Source organism: Salvia splendens, chromosome 2 (assembly GCF_004379255.2).
Source record: "Salvia splendens isolate huo1 chromosome 2, SspV2, whole genome shotgun sequence".
In the NCBI taxonomy this organism is placed as follows: domain Eukaryota; kingdom Viridiplantae; phylum Streptophyta; class Magnoliopsida; order Lamiales; family Lamiaceae; genus Salvia; species Salvia splendens.
The window spans coordinates 41,060,934-41,075,985 of record NC_056033.1 but is presented as its reverse complement, the minus strand read 5'-3'; the positions used below and the strand labels follow the sequence as shown (position 1 = coordinate 41,075,985).

Here is a 15,052-nt window from a genome sequence, read left to right as displayed (position 1 = left end):
TGGATTTTTCTTAATATGGATGTCTTCAACGCAACTGCGACTTGATGAAAGCACAGTCTAGTAAGATCAGGTTAGTTCGATGAATTGGACGATAATGATGTACCCATCGAAGAGCCAAATTTTGCTCCTTTCTTCCTTACCTAAACTGTTGCGTCGATCTCAACCGTCTTATTTTTTCTTATTCAAATGAATAATTCAGTATTTACGCAGGCAATCTTAAAGCTTGAGTTCAAAATCAGACTTTGGCAAAAATTTAAGAATATATAGGTAAATACTCATGTAATTTCACTAAAAATGTGATTCGGTCGATATTTCAGAAATTTAGATGCAAATATTTAAGAAAAATATAAAATTAAATAAATAAAAAGACAACAATTAGACCGTCCATCAACCTTTTCATTCATATTTATTTCTCTTTGATTTTACTGTGTCAATTTTCCTAAACGTACATCGTTTATTTTATTATTCTTCAATTTTGTTATTATTCTGTTAACAATTAACATCATTAACTAATGCATATATACAATTTCATAAACTAGAAAATGAAGTGATAGTACTACATTATAACATACGGAGTATTAAAATATTATGATTCTTTGACATTTCTACTAGAATTTCTTCGTTATCGTTTAACATATTCAAACTGGTCAATAAGTTGGAATTCTCGTCCCTTGGCGTAATATTACACATAATTTCATTAATAATCAATTCTCAACAACAAATCCTGGCCTTTTTTTCATCTATCCTGCAAATTCCCTCCTTCTAAATCTTCATCATTTACCATAAAAATCCATTCTTTATACCCAGTTTACAGGTTCCTCCTATTTTTCCATAAATTTCAACTTTTGTTCAACTTTGAATGTGTGTGTGTGTGTGTGTGTTTATGACAGAAGGACTCTTTGACTTTCTTAAACTTTGATTACATGGTTTGGCTTGCTTTGATTTTGTGATTGTGATTGAGACATTTCTTGGAATTTCATGAGCTGAAAGATAGGTGCTTTTGGATTCAATTTTGTTGATGGGATATGTTTGTTTCTTGTTTATAATGCCCCCAAAATATGCATAAATGTAGTGGAAGATCAAATATCCCCCCTTTGAATAAAATGGATCAAGTAATAAGACAGGGGAAAGATAATTGTTGGAGCTATTAATGTAGTATAACAGATATGGGATGAAATTGGTTGAACCATTAATGTGAGTTGGAAGAATTTGCTTTGTGTATCCAATTTTATTGCAAATGTTAGTAGGTGAGCTCTAGAGTAGTAAGGATCCCCAACCCCTAATCTAACTAACTCAGAACCTTAACATGTAGAGGCCTACCGGCCTAGCCAGGGCGCTCGTCTATGCACCGTAAGATTATTGATAGGACAGCCACATGCCACGAAGTTTCTATTTAAGACTTCCCATAGCTTTCTTTTACATATTTTTGTTGATTCTAACCTTTCAGCATCTTTGAAAGCATCATCAAGATATAATGAGTGCTGGCGAAGATGAATCCTTATCTCCCGAAACGCAGCAGGCGAACGGCCTATGTACATTCGTGTCGTGTTTCTGTGTAGTGTTATTGGTTAACACTGTGTTTACATCCAGATCAACGAGGTAAGGAAGTCAATCGGGCCATTGTCGGGGAAGCTAGCCATCTACTGCTCGGATGGATGTATCGCAAGATATCTGAGAGCACGAAACTGGAATACCAAAAAGGCCATCAAAATGCTCAAAGCATCTCTAAAGTGGAGGTCGGAATACATGCCAGAAGAGATACGTTGGATAATTGCTTTGCCACCGAAGGACTTATAGTTCTACGAACATAATTCATCAATCGATTTTAAGTGTTTTTCCTCTAGATATCTTGAGTTTACTAATGATGTCTCAACTCCTTTGTGAAGAAATGGAATACATTCAAATTTAACCTGTTTGGTTTGCGATTTTGGATCTATGCTTGTCTTATACTGTTGTTGTCTGATTAGGATGACGTTGCAGTGGAAGCAGAGACGGGAAAGATTTACAGATCGTCTTACAAAGATAAACACGGGAGGCGAGTTCTTGTCATGAGGCCTCGTTGTCAGGTAATATCTTCAACTCACTTTCTGGCTGTTCGATTATGCATCAAGCTCTTCTTTTGTGTTGTTGAGATGTTTAACGGAGCATGGCCAAACCCATGAAACATATACAAGTATCGGATCATATGCCGTGTGAGAACTAAGAACCAATCTGGATCATTGAAAATTCTCATCATCCACTTTCAATTGTTTTGCTTTCATTTCTCACACACATATTTTCAAGATTCATAATTTGTGTTTGGAACTTAAGACTATGCCAGCTTGAGAAGTCAGACAGCAAGACCATAATAGAGTATTACATTTAGTCGTTTACTTATTTATGTTTAGATAGTTCAAAATGTATGACAAATGATCTCAAATTCAAGTTCATTGTGGCGTGTTGTGTTATTTAAATTTACTATTACGATTAAAATTTCTCGTTTTTTTGAAGAATACGAACTCAATAAAAGGACAAGTCCAGTATTTGGTATATTGCATGGAGAATGCAATTCTGAATCTTGGTGAGGAACAAGAGCAGATGGTGTGGTTGATTGATTTCCATGGTTTCAGCTTGTCCAACGATGTATCACTCAAAGTTACTAAGGATACGTCGCATGTATTGCAAAACCATTACCCCGAGAGGCTTGGCGTCGCCATTTTATGTGACGCCCCCGAGATTTTTGAACCATTTTGGAAGGTATGACTCTACATTTAAGATCTACCTAATCTTAACAAATGGCTCTTCTTACTTTGGTGGATATAACATAAACAAGTAAACATTGATGTCAAATTCACCTTAGTTTTGTACTTGTATACTATTTTCCATTGCGTTCTCAAGTTTTTACTGCACACACTAAGATCAACAAATTTGTGTTCAACCATTCAGATGGCAAAGCCCTTTCTGGAGCCTAAAACGGCCAACAAAGTCAAGTTCGTTTACTCCGATGATCCAAACACGAACAAGATCATGGACGAGTTGTTTGACATGGGGGGATGGTAGAGTCCGCATTTGGTGGGAAAGATTTGGAGGATTTTGACATCAACAAGTACGCAGCAAGGATGAGGAAGGACGACGAGAAGCTGCCTTAGATATGAAAGAAGAGAAGGCCGTGATTTCTAGCGATGAAGATAAGGGCGACAAATACTATTGAGCTACAACGATATTTTTCCTTTAAAAACTCAATATAAAATTGGGTTTATAACGATTCAACCAACTTTTCTTACTACAAAATTTGAATGTATGATGTAAGGTACATGACATAGTACATTCATAAACTCAGCATCTGACCTTAATTAATGTTAGCAAATATGAGAGCTGTAAAATATGGGACTCGTGCAACTTTTCTTGCTACATAACATGAATAACCAACAACAAACACAACCATTCTGTAGAGCACATGTAGCCAGAAAGCGCCCTCGTAACAAGCATTAAACCACTTCATAAACGACACATGGGAGTACCTGGAAGCAAAGATGTTGCAGATATAATCACGCCAGAGAGGGCAGCTTCGCTCAGAGCTGACAAGAGACTGGACCGTTTTTGCATAATCAGAACATGAAATTTAAATGACGACACAAAGAATACCAAGTACCTGTACTGATGAGATGCACCGTTCAAGTCGACCAAGGATGGATGCTGAAGCAACTCCATAGATGGTATATAACATATTATATGTACAAGACAAGAATGGATGTTATAAGGAAACAGAGAATGTGAACTAAAAGAAATCAATCATTTGGATTAATTCAATTTTTGAAATGTTAAGCTTTGCTGAAGTAATGGAGGCATATAGTATAATATACTAACATCCTTTTTTCATCTTTAAAAGAATTTTCTAGCGCATCTACATTCTGTACAACACCTTTTGCAGTGTGGCAAACTAAGCTGGTTCATATCTTCAGCAAACGCTCGAAATATGCAGTAGGATTCAGACTATCGGCCACCCGCCCTCCCAGAAATAGTATTCCATTTCCATGTCTAGAGTTTCTGAAGCTTGCATCAAAGAGTAGTCAGTCACTGACAGCTCTGTTCAAGGTAACCATAGTCGTAGAGCCATAAGAAATCGTGAGATCCATCATCTTAAATACATGTTGAGCTGTGGAACGCATTAGATAAGGAAAACTTGTTGGAGAAGAAAATCAAGAATCTCCATAAGGAATCCTCCTTGAGAAACTGTTTCATAGTAAGACATGATGTCCCATCCATCCTAATCTATCCAAATAATTCAGTAAATCAGTAAGATTATTGCATTGCCGATTCTAAATGTAGCACCTCGTATAACGGAAATCTTATGAGTACCTGAGGAAGGGATTTCACTTCACTCACCCCCACATAAGCAAACATCTTGAGGTGCCCAAGCAAACTGCAACCTCAAAGTTATTTGACCGAAATGCAAAGATCCTTCAACAAGTAGCCATGTTTTAATAAATATGTTTTGACGTTGAAGCCCATCTTCCTGCAGTGCCCCCAAGTTGGGGTTCATCTCCAGGGAACTTGCCACTTCTATCAGCTTCCACAGTCCAATCAATCACGAGGCCAAGGATGGGGTGGTTATTGAATGGTAATTTCAAGATCAAACCCATATTCACATCCTGTTTTCCAATAACAGCAGCAGTTTTCTGCTCTTTGGTGTGCCATGCTGTTAGGCATCTCGAGATTTGTCAATAGGTTAATCACAGTCATCCAACAAATCTGCTCCCGCCCTTCGGCTCCATTCCTTGGAATTTTAAATGCAATTCATCTTCTTTCGATGGTGTGCCAGATCAGGACTTATACTTGTGAATCATATGATCTGTATCTTGGCCCAGATCTCAAGCCCCTTCCACCAGAGAGCTTGGAGGAAAAAGCGCCATAGGTAGGATTCTCAGGGATAAACTCTTTAGGCAGAGAATCCATGTCTAAGTAACAACTTCGTGCTTTGGAATCATCAATTAGTGCAGCCCAATCATCAGACTGCACCAGCGCATTTGCATTTCCCATTACCTGTGAGCATGGGAACAATGTTAAAACTCACATAGGTGTCTTCATAGCCCCCTACTAGCCATGAGGGGCTTTTTTATTAATTTTTTTATAAATTTTAGAGTAGAAACTCTTATAAGAATGAAGAAGAATAGGAAAGACGAAACAAAGAAAGAAATCAGAATTTTACCCAGAGAGCTCTTCTTGCTCGAGTAAGTGCAACATTCATCCTACGAATGTCCGCAACGAACCCAACTCCATGACTTGATGCGCGAACACAAGACATGATTATGACATCACGTTCTTGGCCTTGGAACGCATCCACTGTATTAATATAGATGTCTTTCCCATCATCTGAATTCAAAACATCCTTGAACTCCCTTTGAAGGCATTTCAACTGCAGCTTATAAGGAGTAATTATGCCAACAGACACTTTCCCAATTCCCAATGATTTTATAGCCTTCTGAAGGTGCTCATATAAACGAACACAAAACTGTGCTTCTTGTGTATTCTGATAAGACACGGAACTCCCCCGATGAGATTCACGCCCATAACTGATATCAAAAAAGACATAAGGCCTCAGTAGTGAATCTTTGTAATATTTTTCATCTGGCAAATTAATAACACTTTCACTATCTGTAAGACGTCCTTGATAAAAGTGTCTTGAAGGAAAATCCCTAATGTGAGGATGCATTCTATATTGCACGGATAAAAGCATTGTTGGGCAGCCTGCTTGCTGAAACCTCTCAAACAGGCTTCTACTGTACAACAAGGTTCCCGCAGCCTTACTGATAACAGTGGCAGGAAGCTGTTGCGGATCCCCCACAAGAACACACCGAGCTGCACCAAGAGAAAGTGGAGGTAGGATTGCCACTTCACTAGCCTGTGCTGCTTCATCAATGACAACCATGTCGAAGCCATGAGTTAGACGAGAGAACAACTTGCGTCCACTACTCGAGACAGTAGTGAAAACAATTTCAGCTTCATTGGCAAAACTTGCCTCCAGATTTGCTCGAGCTTCCTCCAAATTAAAGTTGCTACCAGCTCGAAACCTACCTTCCACAATGAGAAGTCGGGACATCTCAACCAGAGTTTTATCTCTATTTTCTACAGCTGCTGCAAGGTTTTGAAGAAATGCATCTCGGTTTTGGTCTCTTGCCAGAAGAACATCAGGATCAACACCAACAGATCCCTGTGCACGTCCAGTGACTGCTGCAACATTAAGTTCTCTTTGAAGGTAAGCAATTTGCTGAGCTAACTGGTTTTCACGAATCCTCAAACTGTGCATCCATCCATGGACCTCATCACGACTTTTCGATAAAAGTTGTTCAGTCCTTCGTTCCACAGAAACTGCCTGAGCAGCTTTAGTCTGAGAATCCACACCAACTCGAGCAACATCAGGGCGATAAACCTTCATTTCGCCATCAATAAATCCACGGTCAAGCACACGTGAAAGCAACTCATCAGTTGCTGCATTTGAGGGAGCACACACGAGCATTCTTGGCTTTGGGCAAAGTTTTGGAAGAGTCCGAAATAGATTCTGATCCATGCTCTGCAGAACTTCATCAATGGAACCAGAGGCCACACTGTCTGAGTTGCTCTCATTAACCTGCTTATAGCTTTCAGGCGCCAGTTTCTTTAGCAATGCCATATAGTAGTGCTGGTACTGGACAAGGTGGATCACATTAAGCATTCCCCAGACAGTATGTGTTTTACCTGTGCCAGGAGGACCCTGGACCAAAGTAAAGGGCCATGGCTCTGATTTCTTCATCACGCCATTTGATGTACCAGCAGCTGTATGCGTTGCAGCCCATTGAATTGCAGCTAACTGGGGTCCATTAAAGGTTCTGCGAAGGTGTTCAACAAAGTTTGGAGTGAAGCAATCAGGCATAGCTGGTGGCTGTTCTTCATATTTTGGGAACTGGTCTGGACTAGGCTGAAGAATAGCATTTTGCATCTGCAAGAGGTATCAGCATTAATTAAGCCAAACAATTTAAATCATGCATTCCAATCTCTGCACAAACTAGTTTCGAACAAAACCTGCATATTAAGACGACGGAATGCATGCAGAGCAATATATTCCCGTTGGGTGGTTGCGAGAGTTCCAAGCAGAGTCAGGTACCATACTCCCCCAGGATGGAGCTTCCGCAGAATATGGTCATCATCAATCTTGCTAGAATATTTTAAAAAAACAAAATACTTCGTAAGTACTAAGTTCATGAGCCAGAAATTAGATAGCCTAGATGCACTAATTGCTCTAACCTAGCCAAACCAAAACAAAAGACAAATGGAACAAGTTGACAGGGACGGCCCACCTGCTAGAATCATATAAATCTCCAACATAGAAGTGAAGAATTGCCCCAGTATACTCTCTGGTATCAATAGGTATATATCTCCTGACTGTCCCAGCCACACGGCCACTAACTTCTGGCTTCTCCTCGTCTTCCAGGGCCAAGGAACTACTATTCCTCCTAATATGAACTGGATCACCCACAGATAGCATGTTAGAGATATAGCTCACGTTATAAATGACATCAAACTAATGTTTATCTGAAACGAAAGGGAGAATAAAACAAGAGAAATTAACATCATATATTCACCTGCTCCAGGCTTGGGGGATGACAGAACGGCAACTTCTCCCTCCTTGAATGACCATTTGTATTCATGCGGTGGAGTCAGAATCACATCAAACCATCCTGGAAATCCAAAAACAGAAAATGAACACACTTCAGCAGCCGGAGGGAAGAAAATTACCTAGAGCTAGTATTAAAGATCTGCCAAGAGTAATTCAGTGATTTAAAACAAGTAAAAAATATTAGTTGCTCTTTTCTTCATAGTAGAGATTAAGAGAAACCAAAAACATTTACTAAAAAGTAAAAAAGGGGGGGGAGAGAGAGAGAGAGAGCAGGATGACTAAAATTTAGGAAGAAGAAAGAAACAATAACTAAGTTCCTAAAGTGGCTTACATCATGTAATGCATGCAAAACAAAATCCAAAGTGCATCAGTAAAGTTGTGTTAGAACTATTAAAAGGATCTATTGGTTGCCAAGAATTAACTTCAATAATTATAACACATGAAGATAAGTATCTGAGAATCACCATTTTCAGGATTCCTCATACGTAGTTTTCAGGAAGCAACATAACAGACAACAACAATATCAATTAAGATTATTTTAAAAGCTACAGAGAACATCTTGCTGGGTTTACACTGGGCATGTAGAACTTCTGCATGCAACTTAAATACTGAAGAACAAGATGTTATACTAAGAATTAGTATGAGATAGAGTCGAAGTATTAGAACAGTACCCCTTTCCCGCCGTTCAATGCTTTTTATGCATACCCTAACATGATTTGAAACTGTTTCTAATGACTCCTCCCAAGTACTATAAAGCTGCGCTCGACATTCTTCAAAAAGCAGGGGCTCAAATACGCTGATATAGTCTTCAACTGAGTCAAAGCTACCAGGAACACGCTTCAGCTCCTCTTCTTCTGTTTCAAAGAAACATGTAGGTATAAGTGAACTAAAAATGACATGTCGTAGATAATGTTATACTCCCTCCGTCCCCTAAAAATAGGAACTTTTGAAACAGCACGGGTTTTGATGAAAATTGGTAAAGTAAGAGAGAAATAGAAAGAAAAGTGTGTTAGAGGAAAATGGGTCTCACCTCATTGGAGAGAAATAAATTTCCTTAAATAGAAAGTTTCTATTTTTAGAGGACGGACCAAAAAGAAAAGAGTTTCTATTTTTAGGGGACGAAGGGAGTATTCAATAATAAGAAAATAATAATTCTGGGCGGCAGATGCCATGAGATCCAGAAATCACAAAGTGCTGGCTAAAGCGAAGGACTTATTTGGTTTCAGTTTCAGCTTGGTTCCAATTTCTAATTTGCAGAGTTTTAGGCACTCTAATTGCATTAACATTGCCTTCTAGAGAGCCAAAAGCATAGACTTGAGAAGATTTTCAATTATGGAACTATGGGGAAAAAAAATCTTTTAACACTGCACCATGGTCACAAAGCAAATAGGCCAGTTTATAGGACCCTGCCACATTTTACAGTAAAGTATCCAAAAGATTACACTTCTAATTCAATAGAAGATGTCAAAACATGGAAGGAAGTAAAAGCTGAAAGAAATCAACAAATGCTAGTCAAGAGGCTAGCTAAATAAATCATCAATTGACAACCAAATGCATCACTGCAGTTGTATTATATTACATGCCACAAAGAAGGGAGGCAGCAAAGTTGTTGCTTCCAAGTTTTCACCATTAGCATCAAGAAAATCACAGGATGTTCAATCAGATTTATTGTGCACATAACAAGAAAACATGTTATTTCTCATCACCGACATGTAGGGTAGAATGAATAAAATTGTACATGATGGAAGAAAGTATACTTAAACATAAAGGGTAGGTCAACAAAAAGAAAGATGACTAACATCAGGCAAAAGTAGTGCAATAACGAGTTTATACTTGGATACCTGGATGATGCCAAAAAGATTCATTTGTCACCTCACGCAGAAGGCGCTCCACAGAGGAATCTTGATATTGGTTGCTTGTTGTAGTTTGTTTCTTGTTAGGTAGCTTTTTTGCAGCTAATTTAGGATCAACAGAAGTCTGGCTGCTAATAGCTGGTTTCCTACCAGTGAACTGTGGATTCTTATGTTGTCTTGTGTCAGGAGGCAGCTTCCGAAGCACTGGTGTTTGTCCTTCTGAAGAAACATCAGTCACGGTATTGAATTTCCTAGGAACTCCATTAGAGCCAGAACTATGGTCACCATTACTCTCAGATTTACACTCATTTGACTCCACAAAACTATTTCCTTCATTGCTCAACAACTCAGATTGTTTTGCATCTCTAACTACAAGCTGACTTTGCTTATCCCCACGTTCAGCAGATCCCAAAGTAGGACGGGTTTCTTTCATAGTCCGAGTTATAGTTGGTGCAGGAATCTGCCTTCTAGGAGTCGAGGACTTCAAAACACCAGCTTGCTTAATATCTTCTAAATTGAGAAACATGGTCTGCCTGCTACGCTTCTTCCCTAACATTGCTTCTTTTTGCTGGTCCAGCTTAGGACGCTTTCCAATACTATTTCCGTACTTCAATGCATGATTAGCTTCAATTCCTTTAACTTCTCTTTGTTTTGGCACTGGAGCAGATTCTTCCGAACCCTCCATGGATGCATGGCCTTTCTTATCATTTGTTTCAGGATTCTTCTCCAAAGGGCAGCCATTTTCATTCTTTACATTACCATGATTAGGAGATAAATTATCAGCACCTGCAATGTGGACGTTGTTCTCAATCATCTCGACTGTGTTTTTGTCTAAAACCTGTTTATCACTAGCACCAGTTGAGTCTTCACGAAGAACACTTCTTTTGTAAGCATCTCCAGAGCCCTCTGCATCAGACCATTCCCCTTCTTCCTTCTCTGCATCCTGAACATCTAATAAACCTGATTGTATAATTGGCGAATCCTTCGTATCCTGGCCATTGCTCGATTTGGATGAAGATGCAATATTGCTAGACACATCCATGAAACTCTTTTTTTCATCCAAAACATCAGGTCCCTTAACAACTTTGGACCTGACGAATGGCTGGAAACCAGATACAGACGAAGCATGGGAGAAAGCATTGTTATTTACTATCCCTTGGAGACCAGCAGATGCCACAAACAAGTCAGTTGGTGCAGTGATTGAAGGAATAGCCCTCTGAGGCTGGAAGCAAACAACACTATTGTTATCATCTTCATTTTCAGCAGGTGGTTCATTAAGATCAAATAGCAGCCTTCCTTTGGAGCCCATTTCGCAAGCAGTTGCATACAAGCAAACAAATATGTCCAAATATGTCTACTAGCAATTTTATTTCTAGTCGAAAGCAAGCACTGCAAGCTCATAAAGTGACAATCAGCAGATATATTCAGACCTTGTGAATGGCCACATAACAACAAAAGCACCTTCTGCACCAAAATGGAAGAGAAAATGTATAAGAACAGGTGCATCCATGCATATTGATATGACAAATGCGGGGCACAGGAATCATCGGGCACACACAAAAAAGGTGAGTGAAATATTCATATTTAAAACAATGTTTTCTAACCCACAAGACAATGCTGCATCAGTTACTGTGCTAGTTTTACTTACAAAATAAAAAGAAAGGCAGAACTTGGCACAAAGCAAGACTAAAAATCATAATACAGAAAGACAGGCACATGACCAAAGAGAAGTTAAAGCCTAATTGCATCACTATCTATAATACAGTCAAGAAAGAGATTTCCAACAGCCACCTAACACTTGCAAGGACAGTGGAAGGTGATCATAATATATTCATACAATATCCCCCATAGCCGTCTGATATTCCCATTTTAATAATGTGTTTAAATCATTAAGTAAACGCACATAGTATACCACAATATGTGAACACAAAAAAATGAATCAAACAAGTTGACCTAGAGAAACAAGGGATCTGTTTAGATACACAAAGTCGAAACAATAGAGATACGACCGCCACCCCTAGGAACCGATTCTTCACAATCATTATCAAGTAAAAACAGCCAGATTGTAACGTCTGATAGAGGCAATTAAAATTAACCGAATAAAAAAGTATATGAACACCATGAAATCAAGACTACATACATTGATACCTAATAACCAGAGTTGACAATAAAAAGTAAATCCTACATTATTTACTTACAATCTGTCTCTATTAAGCCCGCTATACATTCAATAACCTCCACCAAATCACATTCATACATTTAACAACCATTTTTCACCTCCAAAAACACACAGGGCAAAACATTGGGGAGAACAAAAATTATCGGCACAATCCTAAATTACTTTCAGTTCCACTAATACATGAATATTCAGTACCAGCCTCCCCATTATAACAACAATAAATCACAAACCGGCATTCAACATTCAAATTCACACTCCTCCCAACTAAGCACAAAAAAAAATGAATAGCGATAATTAAACATAATACAAATCACCAATACAAACAAACAACAGATTGAGAACTAATTTACCAGCAATTGAATAATAAACAACACCTAATTCACACACACAACTAAAAATAAAACTCTCTTGTCCAGATCGAAAACAGCTCAGGATTAGCCAATCTCAACAGTAAAAGCGAATTAAATTACTCATGAAATTATTCAGCGATCTATTCCCAATCAAATTAATTAATCTAATCTTCTGAATCGAATTAATAATCAATTTTTCCTCGCAAACTTAAAATTCAACAGTTGAAGGAAGAGAGAGAAAAAAAAAGTCAGAGAGAGAAGATTTTACCTCACAAGGATACCAAATCTAGAGAGAGAAAGGGGAAGAATATAGATATAATAATAACCAAAAATTGAATACTGTAATTGCTGATTTTTATGTGTGACACAGATATTAGTGGTTCTGTACGTATAATTGTATCTATAGGCGGCGAGAGAAAGAGAGAGAGGGTTGCAGTGAGAGAATGCAAAAAAAAGAGAAGGTTTCGAGGGCTATTTATAGGTAACAATGAGGGCGAAGTTACCGGCTACGGGTGAAGCCGGTGGTCAGATGTTCAAATACTCATCGAGAATTAAGCGGAGGGGTGTTTCAGTAATTTCGCATTTGGTAATGTTCCATGCTTTTTGCTAGAGCGGGGTCTATCATGAATTTCGGTGAATTTTCTTTTTTGCTGAGGATAATTTATTTTTTTATAATATTAAATTATTATGAAAAATTAATTATAGTGATATGATTAATTCCGACCAAGAAAAATAATTTTATACATTGATGGCATATATTTTATTGCAAGTATAAAGATATTGATTTTTAAAAAATGATAGAATATGAGTGAAAAAGGAGAAAAAGTGGTAATAAAGTTTTCAAAAAATAAAAAGGATAATTTGCCTTTAATTTTAAAATTTTGTTAAATATTGTTAAATTTTGTGACTTATTTACATCATTACATGATATTTTATCAAATTCAAACCAAGATCACATAACATTTTAGACAATAGAATACTATTGTACTAAAATAAAGAATTTTATTATAATTTATATAAAATCATGTTAGCACCAAAATATTGATTGTTGCAAAATCAGAATAGATCAATAATTTAATAATTTACAAACAGATTTTAAAAATGGTATGCGAAACCAAAGATTGCTTAAAGTTTAAGAATTTACAAGCAAATACATTAAATAAAAATAAGACTACTTTTGTAGCTCCAACCAAAATGAGAAAATGAGACAGTTTTTTCGTGGACACGGAATGAATAATATTTTAATCATTTTTAAATGTGTGAATTATATTTGAACTTATTTAAATATAATCGACTAAATTTGATTAGAATTTAAACTATATCATTGTAATAATAATATTGTAACATGATTAAGTAAAGCAAAATAATAAGCACATTTGCAATATTTTCTAGATGGTTTGAACTCCATTATCGCTGTATCGCATATCTTAGTCATCGAAATTATATAGTAGTAACTTCTATTAAAGAAATATCATGTATTATATGGATATATATGAAATGTTACATGATTCATAATATGACAAAGCAGTGCTAAAAAGAACTCCAAGTCTGGGATGGAGATACCCTTGGCCAAGCCACCGCTCCGGTGGGGGTTTGGCCGGTATGGAACCCTGTACCTCCGGCGCCCAGTACCCATAGCCGTCTGAGTCCTTCTCTGTTTCTCTAGCGTGGCGTTTTTTGAACAACTGTTGAAGAAGATGACCTACTAGGGCTTATTAGCTATTAATTTTTGGGCCCTTAATATTTTTATTGTTGGGCTTTCTTGGTTTTTATTTTATTATGTTTAGATGAGTAATTAAATCCTACATACGATAGCGATATATTTTGACTGAATAATTAAAAAAGAAAATAATTATGTATCTCATTTTCTTAATTTATCCGATTTTCTGTAGTTATTTTGATTAAGTTGCCTCTTGAAACAAATATGATGACTCGTAAAATAGTAATTTCGTACATACAGTAGCAATAATAATAATATTTTATTTTGATAAAATTGCCTCTAATAAATCTTGTTGTTTTTCAATACAATTATTGATATTTTAAAAAAATAGAGAATGATGTTGAATTGTTAATTTTAAGTGCTTCAAATAATAGTAGTAATATAATTTCAAGTTAAATTGTGAATTATTAAAGAATCACTTTGAGTGGAAAATCTGTAAACAAAATTGAAATAAAAATAACGAGACTATTCTTTTTTGATGGTTTCATGACACGGAGTTGGAGTTGCATTGAAAATAATTATCTTTTGGCATTTCGATTCACAAAAATTATAAAGATGCACTCCATTTTGTATATTTAAAATATTTATATATTTATATTTTTTTAATTTTAGCACCTACTTATATAATTTTCTGGTTCCGTCCGTGCTCCAAGTAGTAGTAAGATTTAATTTATTTTTAATAAATGTTTGGCCGATTGGTTTTTGTGTTTAGGAAGCATGTTATCATTATGTGCATTTGCCTGCATTAAGAGTTAACAATAGTCAATACGCCAATTAGACAACTTATAGTTATCAATATATTCATTAATCAAATATTATCATAATTAAGAATCATGATTAGAAGAATTATGGTAGTAATATATAGCTATTGGCAGTTTGGCACCTAAAATTGTAAATATTGACTGAAATTTGAGTATTTCTTATGAACTTAAAATTTGGTTGCAAAATTTATGAGCTTATGAAGTGCAGTCACTATTTGGAATTTCGGCCAAAATTTGCCGTAGATATATATATTTTTCCATATAGTAATATAATCTACATTCATGCTATCCATTAATTGCTATATGCATGTGTTAAAAGTTGTTATCGTTTAACTTATGAATGCAAATGTAAGTGTGCCATATTATAAAATCAAATTAGCTTTGACCAGTAATTAACATTATTATATCACGTTAAATATAAATATAATTTTAAAATTCTACCCAAATAAATTTCCCCGCATTGAAAATGCATCATCCCCATTAGACGTGAAAGACCGACCTCAAATCAAACATAAGATTGTCGTTTTCGCCTGAGATTCACTGAAGAATTTTAAGA

General features: G+C 36.5%; 1 protein-coding gene and 1 pseudogene across 1 annotated transcript; one reads left to right on the top strand and one right to left on the bottom strand.

Moving 5' to 3' along the window:
* The first annotated feature begins 660 nt into the window (after window positions 1–660).
* On the top strand, window positions 661–4,367 carry LOC121792867 (annotated as a pseudogene).
* Window positions 3,754–12,449, bottom strand: LOC121792866 (helicase sen1-like). Its single transcript, XM_042190986.1, has 8 exons — window positions 12,284–12,449; window positions 9,475–10,950; window positions 8,305–8,487; window positions 7,599–7,694; window positions 7,314–7,479; window positions 7,039–7,171; window positions 5,189–6,955; window positions 3,754–5,022 (listed from the first exon to the last, which is right to left on the bottom strand). Exons 2-8 carry the CDS (start codon window positions 10,793–10,795, stop codon window positions 4,810–4,812), a joined length of 3,879 nt encoding a protein of 1,292 aa, XP_042046920.1. The 5' UTR covers window positions 10,796–10,950; window positions 12,284–12,449; the 3' UTR covers window positions 3,754–4,809.
* Window positions 12,450–15,052: the final 2,603 nt, after the last annotated feature.

Bases quoted from the DNA above. Each gene is read 5' to 3' on its own strand.
- LOC121792866 (XM_042190986.1), bottom strand. From the start codon at position 10,795: ATGGGCTCCAAAGGAAGGCTGCTATTTGATCTTAATGAACCACCTGCT. The intron at 8,488-9,474 runs GTATCCAAGTAT...TCTTTGAAACAG, and splicing joins ATCTTTTTGGCATCATCCAG to AAGAAGAGGAGCTGAAGCGT. The intron at 7,480-7,598 runs GTGAATATATGA...TGGGTGATCCAG, and splicing joins ATCCCCCAAGCCTGGAGCAG to TTCATATTAGGAGGAATAGT.